We start from the raw sequence: 24,315 nt of genomic DNA, 5'->3' as shown, positions 1-24,315 counted from the left end.
GACACCTCTCTTGTTGGTGACCACACTGTTGTGACACCTCTCTTGTTGGTGACCACACTGTTGTGACACCTCTCTTGTTGGTGACCACACTGTTGTGACACCTCTCTTGTTGGTGACCACACTGTTGTGACACCTCTGTTGTTGGTGACCACACTGTTGTGACACCTCTGTTGTTGGTGACCACACTGTTGTTACACCTCTGTTGTTGGTGACCACACTGTTGTTACACCTCTGTTGTTGGTGACCACACTGTTGTTACACCTCTGTTGTTGGTGACCACACTGTTGTGACACCTCTGTTGTTGGTGACCACACTGTGTCACACCTCTGTTGGTGACCACACTGTGTCACACCTCTGTTGGTGACCACACTGTGTCACACCTCTGTTGGTGACCACACTGTGTCACACCTCAACATGTGTACAGGTTCCTGAGCCTATTGGGCTCTATCATATATATATATTTTTTTTGAGGTATATACAAGAATTGTTACATTCTTGTACAGCCACTAGTACGCGTAGCGTTTCGGGCAAGTCCCTGGAATACGATCCCCTGCCGCGAAGAATCGTTTTTTCATCCAAGTACACATTTTACTGTTGCGTTAAACAGAGGCTACAGTTAAGGAATTGCGCCCAGTAAATCCTCCCCGGCCAGGATACGAACCCATGACATAGCGCTCGCGGAACGCCAGGCGAGTGTCTTACCACTACACCACGGATATCTACACTTGAAACTGTGTATAGAGTCAGCCTCCACCACATTACTTCCTAATGCATTCCATCCGTTAACTACTCTGACACTGAAAAAGTTCCTTCTAACGTCTCTGTGGCTCATGTGGGTACTTAGTCTCCACCTGTGTCCCCTTGTTCGCGTCCCACCAGTGTTGAATAGTTTATCCTTGTCTACCCTGATAATTCCTCTGAGAATTTTGTAGGCAGTGATCATGTCTCCACTTTTCTGTCTTCCAGTGTCGTGAGGTGCATTTAACGCAGCCTTTCCTCGTAACTCATGCCTCTTAGTTCTGGGACTAGCCTAGTGCCATACCTCTAACTTTTTCCAGCTTCATCTTGTGTTTGACAAGGTACGGGCTCCATGCTGGGGCCGCGTACTCCAGGATTGGTCTTACATATGTGGTATACGAGGTTCTGAATGATTCCTTACATAGGTTCCTGAACGCTGTTCTAATGTTAGCCAGCCTCGCGTATGCCGCAGACGTTATTCTTTTTATGTGGGCTTCAGGAGACAGGTTTGGTGTGATATCAACTCCTAAATCTTTCTCTCTGTCCGTTTCATGAAGTACTTTATCTCCATTTTCCTTGATTATGTTGACAGCGTGTTGATGATGGAAGACCACTACTCTGATCTTCGTCACACTTCGTCCAAGAGAAATTATAGGAGCTGAATTTGCTCCACTGCGCCTCTGGTCTTAACAATGGCTGATCTCTTCCTCCTCACTGACACCTTGGCACTTTGTAGAGATGTCAGTAACTGATAGAAGGGTCACATTTACTTTATTTTGATACTGATAATTAAGTTAATTCAAATGACATGTTTTTATGATGGTAAAAGTCCAAAGACTAATGTATTTAAGAATAATTCCCAACAAATAGCTGGTGAATTTATAATTGTACGTGGCAATGATATCCCGTTTTCTATTGATGGAAAATTCCACTACAAGCTACATTTTCTAAGGGTTAACTTGTGTATACAACACAGCAGCAATATTATCTGCCTGTTGAATGTATATTATTAAATGGTGTCGGGTTTTCCTACACTTCTGCTCCTTCTTTTAGTATCCATGGGGGATATTCCATTCAGGCCTATAGCCTTTGTCACATCCAACTCTATCAAAGGCTTCCTTACTTCCCCACTGGTAATCTCAAAATCTTCTAGTGATTCCTGGTTAACTATTCCCTCTCTTATCTCTGGAACTTCTCCTTGCTCTAATGTGATGAACAGTAAATAGGTGCTAGAGAGTTAGGTAACTGTTGTGAGCTGCAACATGTGAAAGGTCAGTAACTATCCTAGATCAAGTGTGTGGCCAGGCTGTGTGTGTGTGTGGCCAGGCTGTGTGTGTGTGGCCAGGCTGTGTGTGTGTGGCCAGGCTGTGTGTGTGTGGCCAGGCTGTGTGTGTGTGGCCAGGCTGTGTGTGTGGGGCCAGGCTGTGTGTGTGTGTGTGGCCAGGCTGTGTGTGTGTGTGGCCAGGCTGTGTGTGTGTGTGGCCAGGCTGTGTGTGTGTGTGGCCAGGCTGTGTGTGTGTGTGGCCAGGCTGTGTGTGTGGCCAGGCTGTGTGCGTGTTGCCAGGCTGTGTGTGTGTGGCCAGGCTGTGTGTGTGTGGCCAGGGTGTGTGTGTGTGGCCAGGGTGTGTGTGTGTGGCCAGGCTGTGTGTGTGTGGCCAGGCTGTGTGTGGCCAGGCTGTGTGTGTGTTGCCAGGCTGTGTGTGGCCAGGCTGTGTGTGTGGCCAGGCTGTGTGTGTGTGTGGCCAGGCTGTGTGTGTGTGTGGCCAGGCTGTGTGTGTGTTGCCAGGGTGTGTGTGTGGCCAGGCTGTGTGTGTGGCCAGGCTGTGTGTGTGGCCAGGGTGTGTGTGTGTGGCCAGGGTGTGTGTGTGTGGCCAGGGTGTGTGTGTGTGCCCAGGCTGTGTGTGTGTGGCCAGGCTGTGTGTGTGTTGCCAGGCTGTGTGTGGCCAGGCTGTGTGTGTGGCCAGGCTGTGTGTGTGTGGCCAGGCTGTGTGTGTGTGGCCAGGCTGTGTGTGTGTGGCCAGGCTGTGTGTGTGTGGCCAGGCTGTGTGTGTGTGGCCAGGCTGTGTGTGTGGCCAGGCTGTGTGTGTGTGGCCAGGCTGTGTGTGTGACCAGGCTGTGTGTGTGTTGCCAGGCTGTGTGTGTGTGGCCAGGCTGTGTGTGGCCAGGGTGTGTGTGTGTGGCCAGGCTGTGTGTGGCCAGGCTGTGTGTGTGTGTGGCCAGGCTGTGTGTGTGTGGCCAGGCTGTGTGTGTGTGGCCAGGCTGTGTGTGTGTTGCCAGGCTGTGTGTGTGTTGCCAGGCTGTGTGTGTGTGGCCAGGCTGTGTGTGGCCAGGGTGTGTGTGTGTGTGTGGCCAGGGTGTGTGTGGCCAGGCTGTGTGTGTGGCCAGGCTGTGTGTGGCCAGGCTGTGTGTGTGTGTGGCCAGGCTGTGTGTGTGTGTGGCCAGGCTGTGTGTGTGTGTGGCCAGGCTGTGTGTGTGTTGCCAGGCTGTGTGTGTGTGGCCAGGCTGTGTGTGTGTGGCCAGGCTGTGTGTGTGTGGCCAGGCTGTGTGTGTGTGGCCAGGCTGTGTGTGTGTGGCCAGGCTGTGTGTGTGTGGCCAGGCTGTGTGTGTGTGGCCAGGCTGTGTGTGTGTGGCCAGGCTGTGTGTGTGTGGCCAGGCTGTGTGTGTGGCCAGGCTGTGTGTGTGTGGCCAGGCTGTGTGTGTGTGGCCAGGCTGTGTGTGTGTGGCCAGGCTGTGTGTGTGTGGCCAGGCTGTGTGTGTGTGGCCAGGCTGTGTGTGTGTGGCCAGGCTGTGTGTGTGGCCAGGCTGTGTGTGTGTGGCCAGGCTGTGTGTGTGTGGCCAGGCTGTGTGTGTGTGGCCAGGCTGTGTGTGTGGCCAGGCTGTGTGTGTGGCCAGGCTGTGTGTGTGGCCAGGCTGTGTGTGTGTGGCCAGGCTGTGTGTGGCCAGGCTGTGTGTGGCCAGGCTGTGTGTGTGGCCAGGCTGTGTGTGTGGCCAGGCTGTGTGTGTGTGGCCAGGCTGTGTGTGTGTGGCCAGGCTGTGTGTGTGTGGCCAGGCTGTGTGTGTGTGGCCAGGCTGTGTGTGTGTGGCCAGGCTGTGTGTGTGTGGCCAGGCTGTGTGTGTGTGGCCAGGCTGTGTGTGTGTGTGGCCAGGCTGTGTGTGTGTGTGGCCAGGCTGTGTGTGTGTGTGGCCAGGCTGTGTGTGTGTGTGGCCAGGCTGTGTGTGTGTGTGGCCAGGCTGTGTGTGTGTGTGGCCAGGCTGTGTGTGTGTGTGGCCAGGCTGTGTGTGTGTGTGGCCAGGCTGTGTGTGTGTGTGGCCAGGCTGTGTGTGTGTGTGGCCAGGCTGTGTGTGTGTGTGGCCAGGCTGTGTGTGTGTGGCCAGGCTGTGTGTGTGTGTGGCCAGGCTGTGTGTGTGTGTGGCCAGGCTGTGTGTGTGTGTGGCCAGGCTGTGTGTGTGTGTGGCCAGGCTGTGTGTGTGTGGCCAGGCTGTGTGTGTGTGGCCAGGCTGTGTGTGTGGCCAGGCTGTGTGTGTGTGGCCAGGCTGTGTGTGGCCAGGCTGTGTGTGTGTGGCCAGGCTGTGTGTGTGTGGCCAGGGTGTGTGTGGCCAGGCTGTGTGTGTGGCCTGGTTGAGGATAATATTCTGACCATTCCCTCGTGACCCTGGGAGGAAGGAAGGAATTACCAGAAGCACCAAGCCATTACGACTACATAGCACTTGGAAGGGGGCAGGATAACGATTTGGGATGGGACGAGGGGAAGGAATGGTACCCAACCACTTGCGGACGGTCGGGGATTGAACGCCGACCATCATGAAGCGAGATCGTCGCTCTACCGTCCAGCCCAAGTGACTAGGCAGAAGTCCTTGAAACAATTCTTAAGAAGACAGTTTAATCAGCCAATAACTTGTCAACAATGATATAAATGGGAATGTTTAAGGATATGAGCAACGCGCCGCTGCTCATATCTCGCCACCAGACCTCATGACAAATGTATGAGGCATGAGTCTCTCCTAAACACCTGCAGCACACAGTCTCAAACACCTGACTACCTGTTCAACAAATCGCAAGCTTACACTCGTAACTTGACTCAAACAATTACCACACAGAGTCCACTTAATACACACAAATGGCTTTGTGATCCTTTTAATTAATTATAGAAAGGCTTTACCGTGAGCCTGACTAGCGCGGCAGACCCCAGGATTACCCAGCATCCTTATTAATGACGGAGAACTGGGATAAATGTGTCCAGATCCATTACACGTGGTGGCCATGATGCTCGGGTCTCTGGCATGCTACACAACATCTAAGATAACACGCACAGTTATCTCCACGATGTCCAGATCTCATGTGTATGGCCACAGTCCTGGAGCCAGATTCACGAAGTAGTTACGCAAGCACTTACGAACGTGTACATCTTTCCTCAATCTTTGACGGCTTTGGTTACGTTTATTAAGCAGTTTACAAGCATGAAAACTTCCTAATCAACTGTTGTTATTGTTATAAACTGCCTTCTGGGGCTTCATAGCTCGGTAACTGTTTAATAATTGTAAACAAAGCCGCCAAAGATTGATAAAAGATGTACAGGTTCGTAAGTGCTTGCCTAACTGCTTCGTGAATCTGGCCCCATACCTGAGGCCTCCACCGTAGTACAAGCAGAGGGTCGTCTGGCCCGAGCACTTGTTATGGTGTTAAGTGCTACAAGTTGTCTCTTGGGTCGTACAGGAGAGGGATAAAGTTGACTGGAAATGTTCGCGTTCCTTGAGTATTGAACACGAGTGTGGATGGTTCAGGCTCCCTGGTGTAGACTGGTAGACCAGGTTGCCTGGTGTAGACTGGTAGACCGGGTTGCCTGGTGTAGACTGGTAGACCGGGTTGCCTGGTGTAGACTCGTAGTACGGTGCCCAGTAAATACACACACTAGAAGCTTGCAACTTGCCTAACTAACTGAAGACCAGGTCTACCAGCAGTTTCCAGATATTAATTGCCCCCCGCCCCTGCCGCCCCCCGGCCGCCCCCGCCGCCCCCGGGGGTCGCCCCAGCAGGCCTGGGAGGCAGCATGGGTGGCAGTTATCGTGTGGCGGCGGAGGAGTGCGGTTGACGGTCACTGGCTCCACACACTCACACTCATAGTTCTTGGTCCACCTTCTACCTCATAACTCTGCTGCCTCACACCCTGGCGCACACACTACCAGCTCTCAGAGTCGCCCAGTCGACCAGCATCCCTCAACTGGTGATTCGCTGGAGCTGGCCAAACGAGCCAACTACTTTGGTGACCCTAGACGAGGCTCACATGCCAGCGTGAACCACACTGGCTCACTCCTGTTGCCGCTCGCTCAAGTAACCCGCGGATCAAGCAGGAAATCGCACCAAAAAATTTCAATGAATAAATCAACGAGCAGAACCAGAGGCTCGTAGACTCACCAATGACTCAGTGAGTGAAGGCAGGACGACCAGTCGTACTACCCAGCAGTTGTGGGGTATTATCCTGCCAATGTTCACCTGGATAATACGATTTATCCTGAAGACTTCTTAGATTAGTCTTCAGCCCTGACTGCTAAATCCGCGCCTGGTTCATGAATAGGGAGGCAGGGCGGGCGGCCTTGCTTAGTTACCGTCATGAGGGCTGCACGGTGAGTGAGCCCCAGGGTGAGTGACCTCAGTTACTCATCATCACGGGTAAACCCCAGGTGGGTCATACGTCACACCAAGAGCTGAGTTCCATGAGTAAATATAAGGAGCGACAACCTTGAATATGCCCCAGGGGTGAGTGCCATGAGTAAGCCCCAGAGTTAAGTGTCATGAGAAACTCAAGGGATGAGAGCCCCAGGGGTGAGTGAGCCCCGGGGGTGAGTGAGCCCCGGGGGCGAGTGAGCCCCAGGGGGTGAGTGAGCCCCAGGGGGTGAGTGAGCCCCAGGGGGTGAGTGAGCCCCAGGGGGTGAGTGAGCCCCAGGGGGTGAGTGAGCCCCAGGGGGTGAGTGAGCCCCAGGGGGTGAGTGAGCCCCAGGGGGTGAGTGAGCCCCAGGGGTGAGTGACCCCCGGGGGTGAGTGAGCCCCGGGGGTGAGTGAGCCCCAGGGGGTGAGTGAGCCCCGGGGGTGAGTGAGCCCCAGGGGGTGAGTGAGCCCCAGGGGGTGAGTGAGCCCCAGGGGGTGAGTGAGCCCCAGGGGGTGAGTGAGCCCCAGGGGGTGAGTGAGCCCCAGAGGGTGAGTGAGCCCCAGGGGGTGAGTGAGCCCCAGGGGGTGAGTGAGCCCCAGGGGTGAGTGAGCCCCAGGGGTGAGTGAGCCCCAGGGGTGAGTGAGCCCCAGGGGGTGAGTGAGCCCCAGGGGTCAATGACCCAGGACTATGAGTGAGTGAGTGCTGGGACTCAAGATGGCGACCACGTGTTCACCTGTGAGGTGTGTGGCCCTCACCGCCCTGGTGTTGCTGGGTGAGTACCTGGGGGGGGAGGGGGCTGAGCTCCGGCTCTAGGGTCCCGCCTCGTGGCTACCCAACAACTCGTGTACAAGTTCCTGAACCTATTGAGTACTATCATATAACTATTTGAGACAACCTGTTGAGTCTGTCTCCACCACCTGGGATCTTCGTGTTCTCTACGCTGACAATTATGATGGTACCGTGTATGGTACCGCGTATGGTGTATGGTACCGTGTATGGTACCGCGTATGGTGTATGGTACCGTGTATGGTAACAATCGGAGCTTCAGTAAGAGCTACAACAACAAGAGTCTGACTCTACATGAACCCGACTCCTCTTGTGTGTGTTCTCTCACTATATTGTTAGATCGCTCCTATTGTCGTTCTCTTCTAAACAAACCCAACTGTTTTGTGGAGATCTTTCATGCCTAGAACAATAGCTCTCTTGTGCTTCTTTAAACCCTTTGTCTCCTGAGAACCCAATTATATTGGTCGGAAATGTCCCCATATATATATAGATATATTTTGGAGATATTAAAATATAAATGGCAGGAGTCAAGGTAAGCACTGTAAGGTAAGCACGAGTCTGTAGGAGAAAGTTCTTCAGGAAATGGATATATATATATATATATATATATATATATATATATATATATATATATATATATATATATATATATATATATATATATATATATATAATGTTGTTGAATATGACCGAAAAGGTATGATTAATGATTCTAAAATGAATCTTCTCAATATTTCTTAGACATAAACAAAGAATAAATAAATATAAACAAAGATAAACTATTCAACACTGGTGGGACGCGAACAAGGGAACACAGGTGGAGACTGAGTACCCACATGAGCCACAGAGACGTTAGAAGGAACTTTTTCAGTGTCAGAGTGGTTAACGGATGGAATGCACTAGGCATTGATGTGGTGGAGGCTGACTCCATACACAGTTTTAAATGTAGATATGATAGAGCCCAGTAGGCTCAGGAATCTGTACACCAGTTGATTGACAGTTGAGAGGCGGGACCAAAGAGCCAAAGCTTAACCCCGGCAAGCACAAATAGGTGAGTACACAGATACACACACACACACACAGGCACAGACACACACACACACACACAGACACACACACAGACACACACACACACATACACACACACACACACACAGACACAGACACACACACACAGACACACACACACACACACACACACACACACACACACACACACACACACACACACACACACACACACACACACACACACACACACACATTCTATCGATTCATTTCTCTCAATGTTTGCGGACGATGCTAAAATTATGAGAAGGATTAAAACAGAAGAGGACTGTTTGAGGCTTCAAGAAGACCTAGACAAGCTGAAGGAATGGTCGAACAAATGATTGTTGGAGTTTAACCCAACCAAATGTAATGTAATAAAGATAGGTGTAGGGAGCAGGAGGCCAGATACAAGGTATCATCTGGGAGAGGAAATTCTTCAGGAGTCAGAGAAGGAAAAAGACTTGGGGGTTGATATCACGCCAGACCTGTCTCCTGCAGCACATATCAAGCGGATAACATCAGCGGCATATGCCAGGCTGGCCAACATACGAACGGCATTCAGAAACTTGTGTAAAGAATCATTCAGAACTTTGTATACCACATATGTCAGGCCAATCCTGGAGTATGCAGCCCCAGCATGGAGTCCATATCTAGTCAAGGATAAGACTAAACTGGAAAAGGTTCAAAGGTTTGCCACCAGACTAGTACCCGAGCTGAGAGGTATGAGCTACGAGGAGAGACTACGGGAATTAAACCTCACTTCGCTGGAAGACAGAAGAGTTAGGGGGGACATGATCACCACATTCAAGATTCTGAAGGGAATTGATAGGGTAGATAAAGACAGTCTATTTAACACAAGGGGAACACGCACAAGGGGACACAGGCGGAAACTGAGTGCCCAAATGAGCCACAGAGATATTAGAAAGAACTTTTTTAGTGTCAGAGTGGTTGACAAATGGAATGCATTAGGAAGTGATGTGGTGGAGGCTGACTCCATACACAGTTTCAAGTGTAGATATGAAAGAGCCCAATAGGCTCAGGAACCTGTACACCTGTTGATTGACGGTTAAGAGGCGGGACCAAAGAGCCAGAGCTCAACCCCCGCAAAAACAACTAGGTGAGTACACACACACACACACAAACAGACACACACACAAACAGACACACACACACACAGACACAGACACACACACACACACACACACACACACACACACACACACACACACACACACACACACACACACACACACACACACACACACACACACACACATACAGACACACACACACACAGAGGTAGAGAGAGAGAAACAATCCCCCAGCCAACGCCAGCCTTAACAATCACTGACACTGGGGAGTGTTATCTGAGCACGCTGATGTCTACTACACATTTGCTCTCCATCAGCTGGGCTCGGAAACAATCTCGGGCACAGGAAACTTATCAACAAAAGCGAACCGGAACAAGAACCTGCTCCCTGATGAGGTTTTGATTGGCTGAGGAGAGCTGGTGCTAGTTATTGTCTGCTTGTCCCAGCCTCAATCATCACACAAACTTTTCTGCTGTTTTTTGTACCAGCCTTTAATTTTGCGTTTGTTTGGCGTTTATATTAGTGTGTGTGTGTGTGTGTGTGTGTGTGTGTGTGTGTGTGTGTGTGTGTGTGTGTGTGTGTGTGTGTGTGTGTACTCACCTAGTTGTACTCACCTATTTGACTTTGCGGGGGTTGAGCTCTGGCTCTTTGGTCCCGCCTCTCAACCGTCAATCAACAGGTGTACAGGTTCCTGAGCCTATTGGGCTCTATCATATCTACACTTGAAACTGTGTATGGAATCAGCCTCCACCACATCACTTCCTAATGCATTCCATTTGTCAACCACTCTGACACTAAAAAAGTTCTTTCTAATATCTCTGTGGCTCATTTGGGCACTCAGTTTCCACCTGTGTCCCCTAGTGCGTGTGCCCCTTGTGTTAAATAGACTGTCTTTATCTACCCTATCAATTCCCTTCAGAATTTTGAATGTGGTGATCATGTCCCCCCTAACTCTTCTGTCTTCCAGCGACGTGAGGTTTAATTCCCGTAGTCTCTCCTCGTAGCTCATACCTCTCAGCTCAGGTACTAGTCTGGTGGCAAACCTTTGAACCTTTTCCAGTTTAGTCTTATCCTTGACTAGATATGGACTCCATGCTGGGGCTGCATACTCCAGGATTGGCCTGACATATGTGGTATACAAAGTTCTGAATGATTCTTTACACAAGTTTCTGAATGCCGTTCGTATGTTGGCCAGCCTGGCATATGCCGCTGATGTTATCCGCTTGATATGTGCTGCAGGAGATAGGTCTGGCGTGATATCAACCCCCAAGTCTTTTTCCTTCTCTGACTTCTGAAGAATTTCCTCTCCCAGATGATACCTTGTATCTGGCCTCCTGCTCCCTATACCTATCTTCATTACATTACATTTGGTTGGGTTAAACTCTAACAACCATTTGTTCGACCATTCCTTCAGCTTGTCTAGGTCTTCTTGAAGCCTCAAACAGTCCTCTTCTGTTTTAATCCTTCTCATAATTTTAGCATCGTCCGCAAACATTGAGAGAAATGAATCGATACCCTCCTGGAGATCATTTACATATATCAGAAACAAGATAGGACCGAGTACAGAGCCCTGTGGGACTCCACTGGTGACTTCACGCCAATCAGAGGTCTCACCCCTCACCGTAACTCTCTGCTTCCTATTGCTTAGATACTCCCTTATCCACTGGAGCACCTTACCAGCTACACCTGCCTGTCTCTTCAGCTTAAGTGCCAGCCTCTTATGCGGTACTGTGTCAAAGGCTTTCCGACAATCCAAGAAAATGCAGTCCGCCCAGCCCTCTCTTTCTTGCTTAATCTTTGTCACCTGATCGTAGAATTCTATCAAGCCTGTAAGGCAAGATTTACCCTCCCTGAACCCATGTTGGCGATTTGTCACGAAGTCCCTTCTCTCCAGATGTGTTACCAGGTTTTTTCTCACGATCTTCTCCATCACCTTGCATGGTATACAAGTCAAGGACACTGGCCTGTAGTTCAGTGCCTCTTGTCTGTCGCCCTTTTTGTATATTGGGACCACATTCGCCGTCTTCCATATTTCTGGTAGGTCTCCTTTCTCCAGTGACTTACTATACACTATGGAGAGTGGCAAGCAAAGTGCCTCTGCACACTCTTTCAGTATCCATGGTGAGATCCCATCTGGACCAACAGCCTTTCTAACATCCAGATCCAGCAGGTGTCTCTTGACCTCCTCTCTCGTAATTTCGAACTCTTCCAAGGCCACCTGGTTCACCTCCCTTTCTCCTAGCACAGTGACCTCACCTTGTTCTATTGTGAATACCTCCTGGAACCTCTTGTTGAGTTCTTCACACACCTCTCTGTTATTCTCAGTATACCCGTCCTCGCCTGTTCGAAGTTTCAATACCTGTTCTTTCACTGTTGTTTTCCTTCTGATGTGACTGTGGAGTAGCTGTGGTTCGGTCTTGGCTTTGTTTGCTATATCATTTTCAAAACTTTTCTCTGCTTCTCTTCTCACCCTGACGTACTCATTCCTGGTTCTCTGGTATCTCTCTCTGCTTTCTGGTGTTCTGTTATTCCAGAAGTTCCTCCATGCCCTTTTGTTCAGTTTCTTCGCTTCCATACATGCCCTATTATACCATGGATTCTTCTGTTGCTTCTCGGATTTTTCCCTTTGGGCCGGGATGAACCTGTTTACTGCCTCCTGACACTTTTGGGTAACATAGTCCATCATACCCTGTATAGACTTATCTCTGAGGTCTGTGTCCCAAGGTATTTCACTTAGGAAACTTCTCATCTGTTCATAATTCCCCTTTCGGTATGCCAGCCTTTTGATTCCTAGTTCTTTTTTAGGGGAGATAAGTCCTAGCTCTACCAAGTACTCAAAGTTCAATACACTGTGGTCACTCATTCCCAAGGGCGCTTCCATCTTAACTTCCCTTATATCCCACTCATTTAGGGTAAATATAAAATCAAGCATTGCTGGTTCATCTTCTCCTCTCATTCTTGTTGGTTCTTTGATGTGCTGGTTTAGGAAGTTTCTTGTTGCCACGTCCAGCAGCTTAGCTCTCCATGTTTCTGGTCCTCCATGCGGGTCTCTGTTCTTCCAATCTATCTTCCCATGGTTGAAGTCTCTCATAATTAGTAGTCCAGATCCATTCCTGCTAGCAACAGAAGCTGCTCTTTCTATTATGTTAATGGTGGCCATGTTGTTTCTATCATATTCCTGTCTAGGTCTTCTGTCATTTGGTGGTGGATTATATATGACTACGACTATAATTTTTTTCCCTCCATTTGTTACGGTACCTGCTATGTATTCACTGAAACCTTGACAGCCCTGAATATCCATCTCCTCAAAATCCCAGCCTTTTCTTACCAGCAGAGCTACACCACCCCCACCTCTTCCTTCCCTCTCTTTCCTCATAACATAATAGTCCTGTGGGAACACTGTGTTTGTTATCGTTTTCGAGAGCTTTGTTTCTGTGAGGGCTATTATGTCTGGGTTTTCCTCTAGTACCCGTTCTCCAAGCTCATTTGCTTTATTTGTAATTTCATCGATGTTTGTGTACATCGCTTTGAGGCTCACTTTCTTCTGTCCCTTCTCAAATCGCCTCCTTGGTGAGTGTTCTGGTGGTGGGGGAGGCTGTTCCATGGGTGTGAGGACCTGTGAGGTGGATAACAGGGTCTCAGAGGATACTGGGATGAGGGGCGGGGCATCCAGTGAAGGGGGAGGGACAGGGAGGGTATGGGGTGAAAGGGGAGGGAGGACGGGAAGGAAAGGGGGGGAGGGAGGACGGGAAGGAAAGGGGGGGAGGGAGGACTCGGGAGGAGGGGAGGGGTAGAAGGGTGGGGATTGGGTGTGGGGGGAGGGAGATTCGGCTGAACATTTGAGTGGGGGCAGGAAGGGTTTGGGGTAGGGGGGTTTTCTATGCAGAGGAGGGTGGCGGGGTTGTCCTCCCTTCTGGTGTTATTGGGTAGCTGGTTGTGGGTTCCCCCCTCGCCTCTGGGGGTGTTGTGTTGGGAGCTGTGACTTCCTGGTTTTCCCCTCTCGCCCTGCGCCTCTTCCTTGCTTCTGCCGCCACGGCTCTCTCCTTCCTTGTCATGTCTCTCTGGAGGAATACATTTTTGAATTTTCCCACGTTTTTCAGGGAGCTCTTCCTTGATAGGATCTTCTCCTTTGTGCTCTCGTTTGCAAATACTATCTTTATCATTCGGTCTCGGTCTTTGTTGTACCAACCTAGCCTGAAAACCTTCTCAATGCTATGCTCAGCCCCTTCCATGTCTAGTGCCTTTAGTACTTCATTCACTGCTGCTTTGTCCTTGTCATTCCACTCTGTCCTATTAGAGCCTTCCTGCTCTTTAATACCCACAGCAACCACTGATCTGTTCCTTTCCAGCAGTTGGCTAGTGGAGCGTGCCGCCTCCTGTGAGGTGGGTGCTTTCATGGCCACCTCCATCACTGCAGTCATTACTTCAGAGTTATTTTTTTTAGTATTTCCGCAAATGTTGCTTTTATTGTGGCATTCTCATCCAAAAAACTATTACCACCTTCTCCCTGGATGGTTTTCTGAGTCTCAGCCTCGATACCATTCTCTTTGAGGGCTCTAATCTCCTCCTTTGCTGCTGTCAGTTCTCTTTTCAGGTTGCTTATTTCGTTCTTCATTTCCTGCATCATTTCTTGCATCTCACTCTTGATGTCCTCCAGAAACTGGGCGAACATTTTCTTCATCTCGTCACCTTGGCTCTTCCCTGTTCCCCTGGTACCTCTGGCTGCCATGCTTGCCCCTGTTCGTATAGTTGTGCCATGATAGGCTTTGTCAGGAGGGCAGAGCGGGATGGGGGAGGGAGAGAGAGAGAGAGGAAGAGAGAGAAAAAGAGAGAGAAAGGGAGAGATAAATGGGTGGGTGGGGGCGATCCGACCCTTCCAATGAAGTGAGAAGAAAGTAGAAGGGGAGGGGGGAGGAGATGGAGGGAGAGAGAGGGAGAGAGAGGAGAGGGAGAGAGATGGAGAGGGAGAGAGCGGGTGAGGGAGAGAGGGGGGGGAGGTGTGTGTGTGTGTATGTGTGTGTGTGTGTGTGTATGTGTACTCACCTAGTTGTGTCTGCAGGATCGAGCATTGACTCTTGGATCCCGCCTTTAAAGCATCGGTTGTTTACAGCAATGACTCCTGTCCCATTTCCCTATCATACCTGGTTTTAAAATTATGAATAGTATTTGCTTCCACAACCTGTTCCTGAAGTGCATTCCATTTTCCCACTACTCTCACGCTAAAAGAAAACTTCCTAACATCTCTGTGACTCATCTGAGTTTCAAGCTTCCATCCATGTCCCCTCGTTCTGTTACTATTCCGTGTGAACATTTCGTCTATGTCCACTCTGTCAATCCCTCTGAGTACCTTATAAGTTCCTATCATGTCCCCCCTCTCCCTTCTTCTTTCTAGTGTCGTAAGGCACAGTACCCTCAGGCGCTCCTCATACCCCATCCCTCGTAGCTCTGGGACGAGTCTCGTTGCAAACCTCTGAACCTTTTCCAGTTTCATTATATGCTTCTTCAGATGGGGACTCCATGATGAGGCGGCATACTCTAAGACTGGCCTTACGTAGGCAGTGTAAAGCGCCCTAAATGCCTCCTTACTTAGGTTTCTGAATGATGTTCTAACTTTTGCCAGTGTAGAGTACGCTGCTGTCGTTATCCTATTTATATGTGCCTCAGGAGATAGATTAGGTGTTACGTTCACCCCCGTGTGTATGTCCACCCCCGTGTGTTACGTCCACCCCCGTGTGTGTGTGTGTGTGTGTGTGTGTGTGTGTGTGTGTGTGTGTGTGTGTGTGTGTGTGTGTGTGTGTGTGGCCAGAGAGGGAGGGGGAAGGAAAGAGAAGGAGGGAGAGAGGGAGAGAGGGAGAGAGAGAGAGAGAGAGAGAGAGAGAGAGAGAGAGAGAGAGAGAGAGAGAGAGAGAGAGGGAGAGAGAGTGGGACAGAGATAGTGGGAGAGAGATAGTGGGAGAGTGGGAGAGAGATAGAGAGTGGGAGAGAGGGAGTGGGAGAGGGAGAGGGGGGGAGAGAGTGGGGAGGGGAAGGGTGTGTGTATGGGGGATGCGGGGGACTGGGGTCGGGGGGGGGGGTGGTGGAGATGGCGACCAGGTCAGGTCAGGTCAGATGGGGGGGTTAAAAGGGGGGGGGATAGTAATGTCCTATCCCTTGATCCCAGGTGTCAATGCCTTTTCCCCTGACTGAACATTTGTGTGTGTGTGCGTGTGTGTGTGTGTGTGTGTGTGTGTGTCTGTTTTAGCGTGTGCACGCTTGTGTGCGTGCATACGTAGGTGGGCGGGCGTGCGTGCGTGTGTCACGAGATCCCTTAAGCGTTACCTCTACCTAAATGAGCCACTGAGATTTTTAAATATATATGATATCCTGAACAAGAATTTGATAATATTTTACCTCAATCTGTACACCTGATTAATTGACCAGAGAGGGGGTACATACCAGTCTCCTCCCACTCACAACCAGATGAGTAAGGACGATGTATGATGACGATGGTTATCCATCGTTGTCTCCCACTAGGTGATTCACTAAGTGCTGGTAGATTGATAAGGTCGGTTCTTCTTTGTCTACACAAAGCTCTGGAGTCAGTCACTGTATCGTTGTGTGACAGTTCACTAATTTACTGTACCACTGATCACAGTCACCACTCAACAACACAATCAGGTAGTTCCACGGCGGGTCGCCCCACCCGGTCAGGTCACACACTTACATGCACCGGTGATGCCACTAGCTCTACTTTGGTTTCTTCGCCAAATCTTTGCACTATCACTAGCGATATGACTATGCTATGTTGTACCCTGCTAGCTACACACTGCGAGAGGCCAAATACTATGATCTTGCCTCTATACTCCTTCAATGTCCCGAGAAATTGACGAATTTCTGCGGACCTCATTAATCGTGTGTGTCCCCTACCGGCTCACGGCTACCGTGTGTGTATGTGTGGCCAGAGAGGAAGGGAGAGGGAGGGAGGGAGGGAGGGAGGGAGGGAGGGAGGGAGGGAGGGAGGGAGGGAGTGAGGGAGGGAGAGAGAGAGAGAGAGAGAGGGAGAGGGAGAGAGAGAGAGAGAGAGAGATAGTGGGAGAGAGAGAGAGAGAGAGAGAGAGAGAGAGAGAGAGAGAGAGAGAGAGAGAGAGGGAGAGGGAGAGAGAGAGAGAGAGAGAGAGAGAGTGGGAGAGAGTCTGCTTGTTTATTATTTTTGTTTAATTTGGCCTCGCCCTTTGTTGCGGGCGGTTGGTTTGGTGTGAGTGTTTTTATTCATGTCGCAGCCGGAGCCGGTCGGCCGAGCGGACAGCACACTGGACTTGTGATCCTGTGGTCCTTGGTTCAATCCCAGGCGCCGGCGAGAAACCATGGGCAGAGTTTCTTTCACCCTATGCCCCTGTTACCTAGCAGTAAAAATAGGTACCTGGGTGTTAGTCAGCTGTCACGGGCTGCTTCCTGGGGGTGGAGGCCTGGTCGAGGACCGGGCCGCGGGGACACTAAAAAGCCCCGAAATCATCTTAAGATAACCTTAAGAAGATGTCCTGTTTCTATGCTGTACGTTTGCTCTGGTGTTGTATTATTGCTTTACATGTTGTACTTGTTTATTATTTTTGTTTTGTTTGTTGTGTATTGTGTTTGTCCTGTTATGTTTCCTGTTATGCATCTTGATGTTTGTTTTGTTTTGTGTTGTTTTGTTTTGACATGTTACTGTGCTAGCTTGTTTGACAATTGTCTTCTATTTTGAGTCTTGATGTCTGCTGTGTTTTTCCCTGCATTTATCGTGTTTGTATTTTGTTGTCCTGAGCTGTCGGCCCTTCTGGCCGGTGGTCTATTGTTTTGTTTTGTTATGTTATGTTTTCTGTGTTTTTCTTGTTTTTATTGTAATTTAAATTGCATGCTTTGCATGTAAAAATAAAAATATAAAAAAAAACTTTACACTTGCTTGTGTGGAACTCCAGGAGCCATTTCTCCGACCTCAGCGACTTGTTCCAGTCCTGCTGGAGGATCCTACAATCCTCAGATGTCACAACTCGTCTCATTAATGTCGTGTCATCCCCAAACATCAACATATGAGACGCAACTCCTGTAAACATGTCATTTACGTATTTCAGAACTGGTCCCAGCACCGGTGCCTGAGGCACTCCACTCGTTACTGTTCGCCAGCACGACTTTTTCGCCCCTTAGTGATACTCTCTGGCTCCAGCCTGTTGGGTAACTCCTTACCCAAGTTAGGGCTTGTCCTCTTATTCCCGCCTGGCCCTCAAGTTTGTATTGTAATCTCTTGTGAGGTACTATATCAAAGGATTGTTGGTAGTCCAGATATATGCAGTCTGCCCATCCTTTCCTGTCCTGCTTTATTCTTGTTACTTTATATTAGAACTTCGGCGTGTTCGTTAGGCATGATTTCCCTTCCCTGAACCCATGTTGGTGTTTGTTTACATACATAATCTTCTGTAAGTGTGTAACGAGTCTTGGCCTGATTATTCTCTCAAGTACATTGCAGGAGATGCGTGTCAATGATACTGGTCTGTAGTTAAGTGCCTCTTCTCTCTCTCCTCTCATGAAAATGGGCAGCACATTTTCCTTCTTGCAGCAACTGTGCAACTTTCCCTTCGTGAGTTACTCGTTAGAGATCCTTGCTATAGGCACGCTGAGGGCCTCCGCTGCCTCTGTTAGTATCACGGTGTGTGTTTGTGTATGTGTCCAGGAGCCTCCCATGTCTTCCCTCCATGACTATGTGTCCCCCCCCCCCCCCTCCCCGTGGCGTTCATCCCGACACTCCTCGTGTTAAACGTAATATTTAGAGTCACTCGATCAATGTCTAACAAATTTGTATCATGTCTTTTGTACTGAATCTGAATTTTAGGGTTAGGATATTTGGTTCACTCTGCCTATCCTCATAGCTCATATCTCTCAGATCCGGGACCAGGTTTCTGACACCCTCACAGGATTTCGCAAGCTTTGTTCTATTGATCTTCGATGAGTTTCCACACTGTGGCTTCTACTTCTAGGTCTAGACTGATGTAAGTTTTGTTTATATATATTTTTACATGCAAGCATGCAAGGGAAAAACATTAAATACAATAAAACAATAAATAAAACAGTACACAACAAACAAGAAACCGCCGGCCAGAAGGACCGACAGCCCAGCACAACAATTATCAAAACTGGATAAGGTAACAATGTAAGCATGAGATACACACAGCGAGACAAAACAGAATATAATTTACAAACAGGCAAGCACGGCAAAGAAAACAATATAACATAGTAACATTATAAAATATTAAGCAGGAAAGAACAAAACAAAACACTCTCACCGGCCGGAAGGACCAACAACAATGCACAACATCATGAACAACAGGTAAATACAACAAAAAAAACACAACATACAACAAACAAACACAATACTTAAAGCATGAATATAACACACAGGGCAAAGAAATAACACAAAAAACTAATACACGAAGAAAAACTCACACCAAACTACCTGCTACGCCCCAAACATAGGGGGAGGCACGGGCACAAACTACACGAGGGCAAACAAGCAGCCATAAGGGCACACAGGACAAGAGGAAACACAGAAGTCAGGAAATCAGCTGTCATACTTGTCCGGAAATAAGCTCCTAGGGAACCGTACATTGAACGCCTCCCAATGCAACCACTGCCAAGGGTCGAGACCATCCACCGGGGATGCCATCTCACCCGGAACCCTGGCAACAAATACCTGCAAACAGTGGATCCAAATGGTATTACACCGGAGGCGAGTGATCGGCACACGCTCCCACACGAAGGTAGACTCCTCACGAAAGTACCGCGGCTCCTCGTATAACAGTAACGTAGCAATCTTCTTCCAATGACCCTGCGGCATCTCAGACTCCGGCAGCACGTCCCCCAGGCCCCCAATGAACATCCTCCGAGCACGAACCCGTACAGAGGACACCACCACAGGGGCACCAGCAGCCACGGGCACACTGTCTGACAACATCCGGGAATCCGAGCGGCGCGGATCCTTCCGCAAAGTCACCACCAGGCCACGCCCAGCACCACCATCCCTGGCAGCGGATGCCACCACCCCCCACCACGGAGAGCCCTCCGGTGGAGGAGCAGAAGGCGTATGTGAGACACAGCCACCGTCACCAGCAGGCACATGGACCTCCACCTCCACTAACTGTGGAGCCAACGGTGCATTCGGACCCACATCGTCCACATCCGAGGATCCAGTCACTAAAATCCCCAACATCGGCCCAGGCGGACGACGAACGCCTGGAACGTTTGGGCTCCGGCCGAATATCGTCAGAGCCGGAAGCCGACCCAGAAACACGGGCACCACTAGCCGGACGAACCGACGCCCGACGCAGAACGGCAGCATCCTCTACCACAGGGGGAACCGGACCACACACAGCAGAAGGCTCCGCAGCCACCCCAGCACCCAGCACAGGAGGGACCCAAGGGGAGGACGCAGGGCCAGGTTCCACAGCTGAAGACGAGGAAGCAGACGGCGACGCCTCACAGGGATTACCAGGAAGGTCCACGGGAACGGCAGGGCCAGAGACACGATCAGGAGAAACATCCGACGGCACCACAACACCCGGAGGAGGGTCTGCGACAACCGGGGGAACGTTGGGCGACTCTGGGGGAGCCTTAGCAGCGAACGGGACACTCACCTCCTCACCCTCGGAGTCCTCCTCCAGAGGGAGCGGCGGGAAATCCTCCTCACGGAACAAATTCACTGGAGCGACCGGATCAGCAGTACACCCGGCAGCCTGATGCCCCAACAAGCCACACCGGAAACAAGTACGGGGTTGACGTGCATAAAACACCCACCAGGAACAGCAGGGAGGGTAGAGACACCCACACCCCCTGCCGGCGAAAACGGCAACCACCCCAAAACTGCCGAAGCAGGCAAACGACACGTCCACACCGCTCGGCAGCCCCAGTGGAAGTCCTGGACTGATGTAAGTGGACGCACGTCACCTGAAGTGCTCGTCAAGTGATGTGATATAGTTAAGGTTCACAGTTAAATCCCACTAAGGTGATATATCAGCAGGAAGATCAGTAGACGCAGCGAGGGAGGCTGGAGCCCGCACACAGGTACTCCCAAGGTCACGGGGCATTTAAAGAGAACCATTAATGGTAGAACTGGACCACAGTCTCAGTGTGAGAGGGGGGGGGGGGGACAATGTGTACAACACTCTGGCTGGGATTCAGTTGAATCCTCACGAACCGTAGACGATTCAGTTGAATCCCAGGTTGCATTTCTTTTGATCATGTAGTGGCGCAGTGGTCTAGGGCATGTGTTTGGGAGTATCAAGCGTGCAGGATCGAATCCTTCTCATGGCTTCTACTGCTTTTCTGACAGTTGAGGTTGTTACAACCTCGACCTTCGGGGACATCTTACAACGAGCCATCAATTCACCCTTCACATCCCCCATCGTAAATAAGACTTGCGAAGTGCTTCACAACACAAACTATAAACGGGACCCTGAACATGCGTGTGTTTCACCTAGAAAGCGACAAGACAAAACGCTGTAATTATGTTAGGCAGCAGCCCAAAAATTCTTTTATAAATTCCGTTGTTTAAGGTGCCATAGCGCAGACTATTAATATATTTCCGTTAACATACGTACATCTACACCTTTAATACACCTTAAACACCTTAGGTGTAGTTGGTGGCGGGTGTAAGTGTACGGGGCGGGGCTCTCCGGGGGTCACTACTGCTGGACATTCTGGCAACGGTGACATTCTCAGACGTCCTCGTCCCCCCAGCTAGACGTTCTCGTTCCCCCAGCTAGACGTTCTCGTCCCCCCAGCTAGACGTCCTCTTCCCCCCAGCCAGACGTCCTCGTCCCTCCAGCTAGGGACGTCCTCGTCCCCCCAGCTAGACGTTCTCGTCCCCCCAGCTAGACGTCCTCGTCCCCCCAGCTAGACGTCCTCGTCCCCCCAGCTAGACGTCCTCGTCCCCCCAGCTAGACGTCCTCGTCTCCCCAGTTACACGTCCTCGTCCCCCCCAGCTATACGTCCTTGTCCCCCCAGCTAGACGTTCTCGTCCCCCCAGCTAGACGTCCTCGTCCCCCCAGCTAGACGTCCTCGTCCCCCCAGCTAGACGTCCTCGTCTCCCCAGTTACACGTCCTCGTCCCCCCAGCTATACGTCCTTGTCCCCCCAGCTAGACGTTCTCGTCCCCCCAGCTAGACGTTCTCGTCCCCCCAGCTAGACGTTCTCGTCCCCCAGCTAGACGTTCTCGTCCCCCCAGCTAGACGTCCTCGTCCCCCCCAGCTAGACGTCCTCGTCCCCCCAGCTAGACGTTCTCGTCCCCCCAGCTAGACGTTCTCGTCCCCCCAGCTAGACGTTCTCGTCCCCCCAGCTAGACGTCCTCGTCCCCCCCAGCTAGACGTCCTCGTCCCCCCCCAGCTAGACGTCCTCGTCCCCCCCCAGCTAGACGTCCTCGTCCCCCCCAGCTAGACGTCCTCGTCCCCCCCCTAGCTAGACGTCCTCGTCGACGTCATGACAGCAACGTCTCCACCACCAGACAACACTACACATTCCCATTTTTTGCCGTGTTCCCAGTGTGTGGACGCCACACCTTAGTAGGTAAGCTGTACCGATGCCTGGAGCTAACTGAGCTAGGTAAGCTGTACCGATGCCTAGAGCTAGCTGAGCTAAGTAAGCTGTATAGATGCCTGGAGCTCTCTATCTCATATGTCTTGCACTATTCTCTCTCTACATTTCACTCCTATCTCTTTCCCTTTATTTGTGTGTCCATTCCCTCCCTTTTTAACAAGTTGAGGCCAAAATATCACAGCTTGCCCCTGCAAAACAATAACAGAAAATGGCGTATAGTCAGATTCCGGTTTGTAAAAGTTATGTCCGCTCAGCGATGTCTGTGATTTACTGTAATGGCAAACCAATACTGAACACACACATAACATATATTGATTGGGAGTAATGAGGAGGAGATCAGCCTGTATTGATCCTCTTCCTTGCTCTCTTGTTGTGGTGGTAATCGTGAAGGAAGTTTAGTTTTTGTGTTTATAAGAAGCGGCGGCGGCCAGCTGCTGCTACTGGTGGTGGTGGTGGTGGTGGAGGGCTCTCCATCATGGCGCCCTGGGACCTTATGGGACCTGCTGGCTCCTATGTCTCTCTCTCTCTCTCTCTCTCTCTCTCTCTCTCTCTCTCTCTCTCTCTCTCTCTCTCTCTCTCTCTCTCTCTCTCTCTCTCTCTCTCTCTCTCTCTCTCTCTCTTTAACTAAGACTAGGGTTCATAAGGCCGTCAAATGACGTAGTTAATGAAGCTGCAAGCAAGAGCTGTTGTACTACCTCAGCTCACCTCAAGCCTGCTCCTAGAGACTCACTTCATGGGATTGTACTTTGAAATTATGACACAGGGAACTGTCATATGAGGAACCTGGTGAAACTGCAAGCAAGAGCTGTAATCCTTCCTTAGCTATATTGAAACCTACTCCTAGAGGCCCATTTATTTCATGAGCCTGTTATATGCATCAGTAGGAATAGCCTTTATTGATTAACATCATTCATTAACACTCATATATAAGGAACAGGATGAGCCTGTAGCCAGCTGTGTGCCAGAGTCTTCATGTGAACAGTTGACCTGTTCTTCCGTGTATCCTGTTGAGCGAACAAGTTCCAGATGCGAGTTAGCCTAGGATTTAATGCACACACACACACACAGCCCCGACACCCCCCCCCATCACACACACCCCACCCCCACACACCCTACATACACCCCATCACACACACCCTACACCAACCCCACCCCCACTCGTCACATCACCAAGAAACATGGTGGTCGTCCGAGTCTGAGGCTGGAAGTGGGCTCCCCTCAGTACGAGCGGCTCTATAACAGGGGTTTAGACGCACGTTCCGGAAGGTTAGTTGGTAGATGGTCCTAATAAAAAGCAGACACCTATAACGGCGAGGGAGGGAACGGCCTGCCAGCGGGAGGTGTCGCTTTTAAAATTCTGGCGCGTGTGATTTTGTTGGCTCAGGCTATTGTAGGGAAATTGTTGGCTCAGGCTATTGTAGGGAAATTGTTGGCTCAGGCTATTGTAGGGAAATTGTATTTTTTGGTTTTGTTTTTTGAGTGCAATGTTCTGGGGCGACCGTGATCTATTTTGGGAAGTTTTGTGAGTTTGGCTTCCGGTGAAATGCAAGCACTGCTTGTCTGCGTTGCTCTGGCTGCGTCACTGTTGGTCTGGCTGCGTCACTGTTGCTCTGGCTGCGTCACTGTTGGTCTGGTGCGTCACTGTTGGTCTGGCTGCGTCACTGTTGGTCTGGCTGCGTCACTGTTGGTCTGGTGCGTCACTGTTGGTCTGGTGCGTCACTGTTGGTCTGGCTGCGTCACTGTTGGTCTGGCTGCGTCACTGTTGGTCTGGCAGTGTACAGGTGTTTGGTCACCTGTGCTACAGTGTGGTGGTGCAGTGTCCAGGTGGTGTCACTAATAGTGCTCTTGCAAATGTACTGTTTTAATATTGGTATGTTATTGTTGGCGTTATGGGGAGTGTTGTGTTGAGGTGATGGTGTTATAGTGGACACAGAGTGGCACTATAGTGCTTCCGGTGGTGTTATAGTGGACACAGAGTGGCACTATAGTGTCTCTGGTGGTGTTATAGTGGACACAGTGGCACTATAGTGTCTCTGGTGGTGTTATAGTGGACACAGTGGCACTATAGTGTCTCTGGTGGTGTTATAGTGGACACAGAGTGGCACTATAGTGCCTCTGGTGGTGTTATAGTGGACACAGAGTGGCACTATAGTGCTTCCGGTGGTGTTATAGTGGACACAGAGTGGCACTATAGTGTCTCTGGTGGTGTTATAGTGGACACAGAGTGGCACTATAGTGTCTCTGGTGGTGTTATAGTGGACACAGAGTGGCACTATAGTGCCTCTGGTGGTGTTATAGTGGACACAGTGGCACTATAGTGCCTCCGGTGGTGTTATAGTGGACACAGTGGCACTATAGTGTCTCTGGTGGTGTTATAGCGGACACAGAGTGTCACTATAGTGCCTCTGG

At 50.4% G+C, this 24,315-nt stretch overlaps 1 protein-coding gene across 2 annotated transcripts in view; it reads left to right on the top strand.

Moving 5' to 3' along the window:
- The first annotated feature begins 6,917 nt into the window (after positions 1–6,917).
- LOC138352363 (uncharacterized) overlaps positions 6,918–24,315 on the top strand; it is an 86,789-nt gene continuing 69,391 nt past the window's right edge. Inside the window, exon 1 of one of the 2 annotated variants that reach the window (XM_069304803.1) lies at positions 6,918–7,155. In XM_069304803.1, coding sequence (XP_069160904.1) covers positions 7,098–7,155 — 58 coding nt within the window. In that variant the 5' untranslated portion in view covers positions 6,918–7,097. The remainder of the gene's footprint in view (positions 7,156–24,315) is intronic. The other variant, XM_069304802.1, reaches the window with a different exon arrangement.

The sequence above is a fragment of the Procambarus clarkii genome, chromosome 53 (assembly GCF_040958095.1).
Source record: "Procambarus clarkii isolate CNS0578487 chromosome 53, FALCON_Pclarkii_2.0, whole genome shotgun sequence".
In the NCBI taxonomy this organism is placed as follows: domain Eukaryota; kingdom Metazoa; phylum Arthropoda; class Malacostraca; order Decapoda; family Cambaridae; genus Procambarus; species Procambarus clarkii.
Note: the sequence above shows the minus strand (reverse complement) of the source record. Positions and strands in the feature narration are given on the sequence as shown.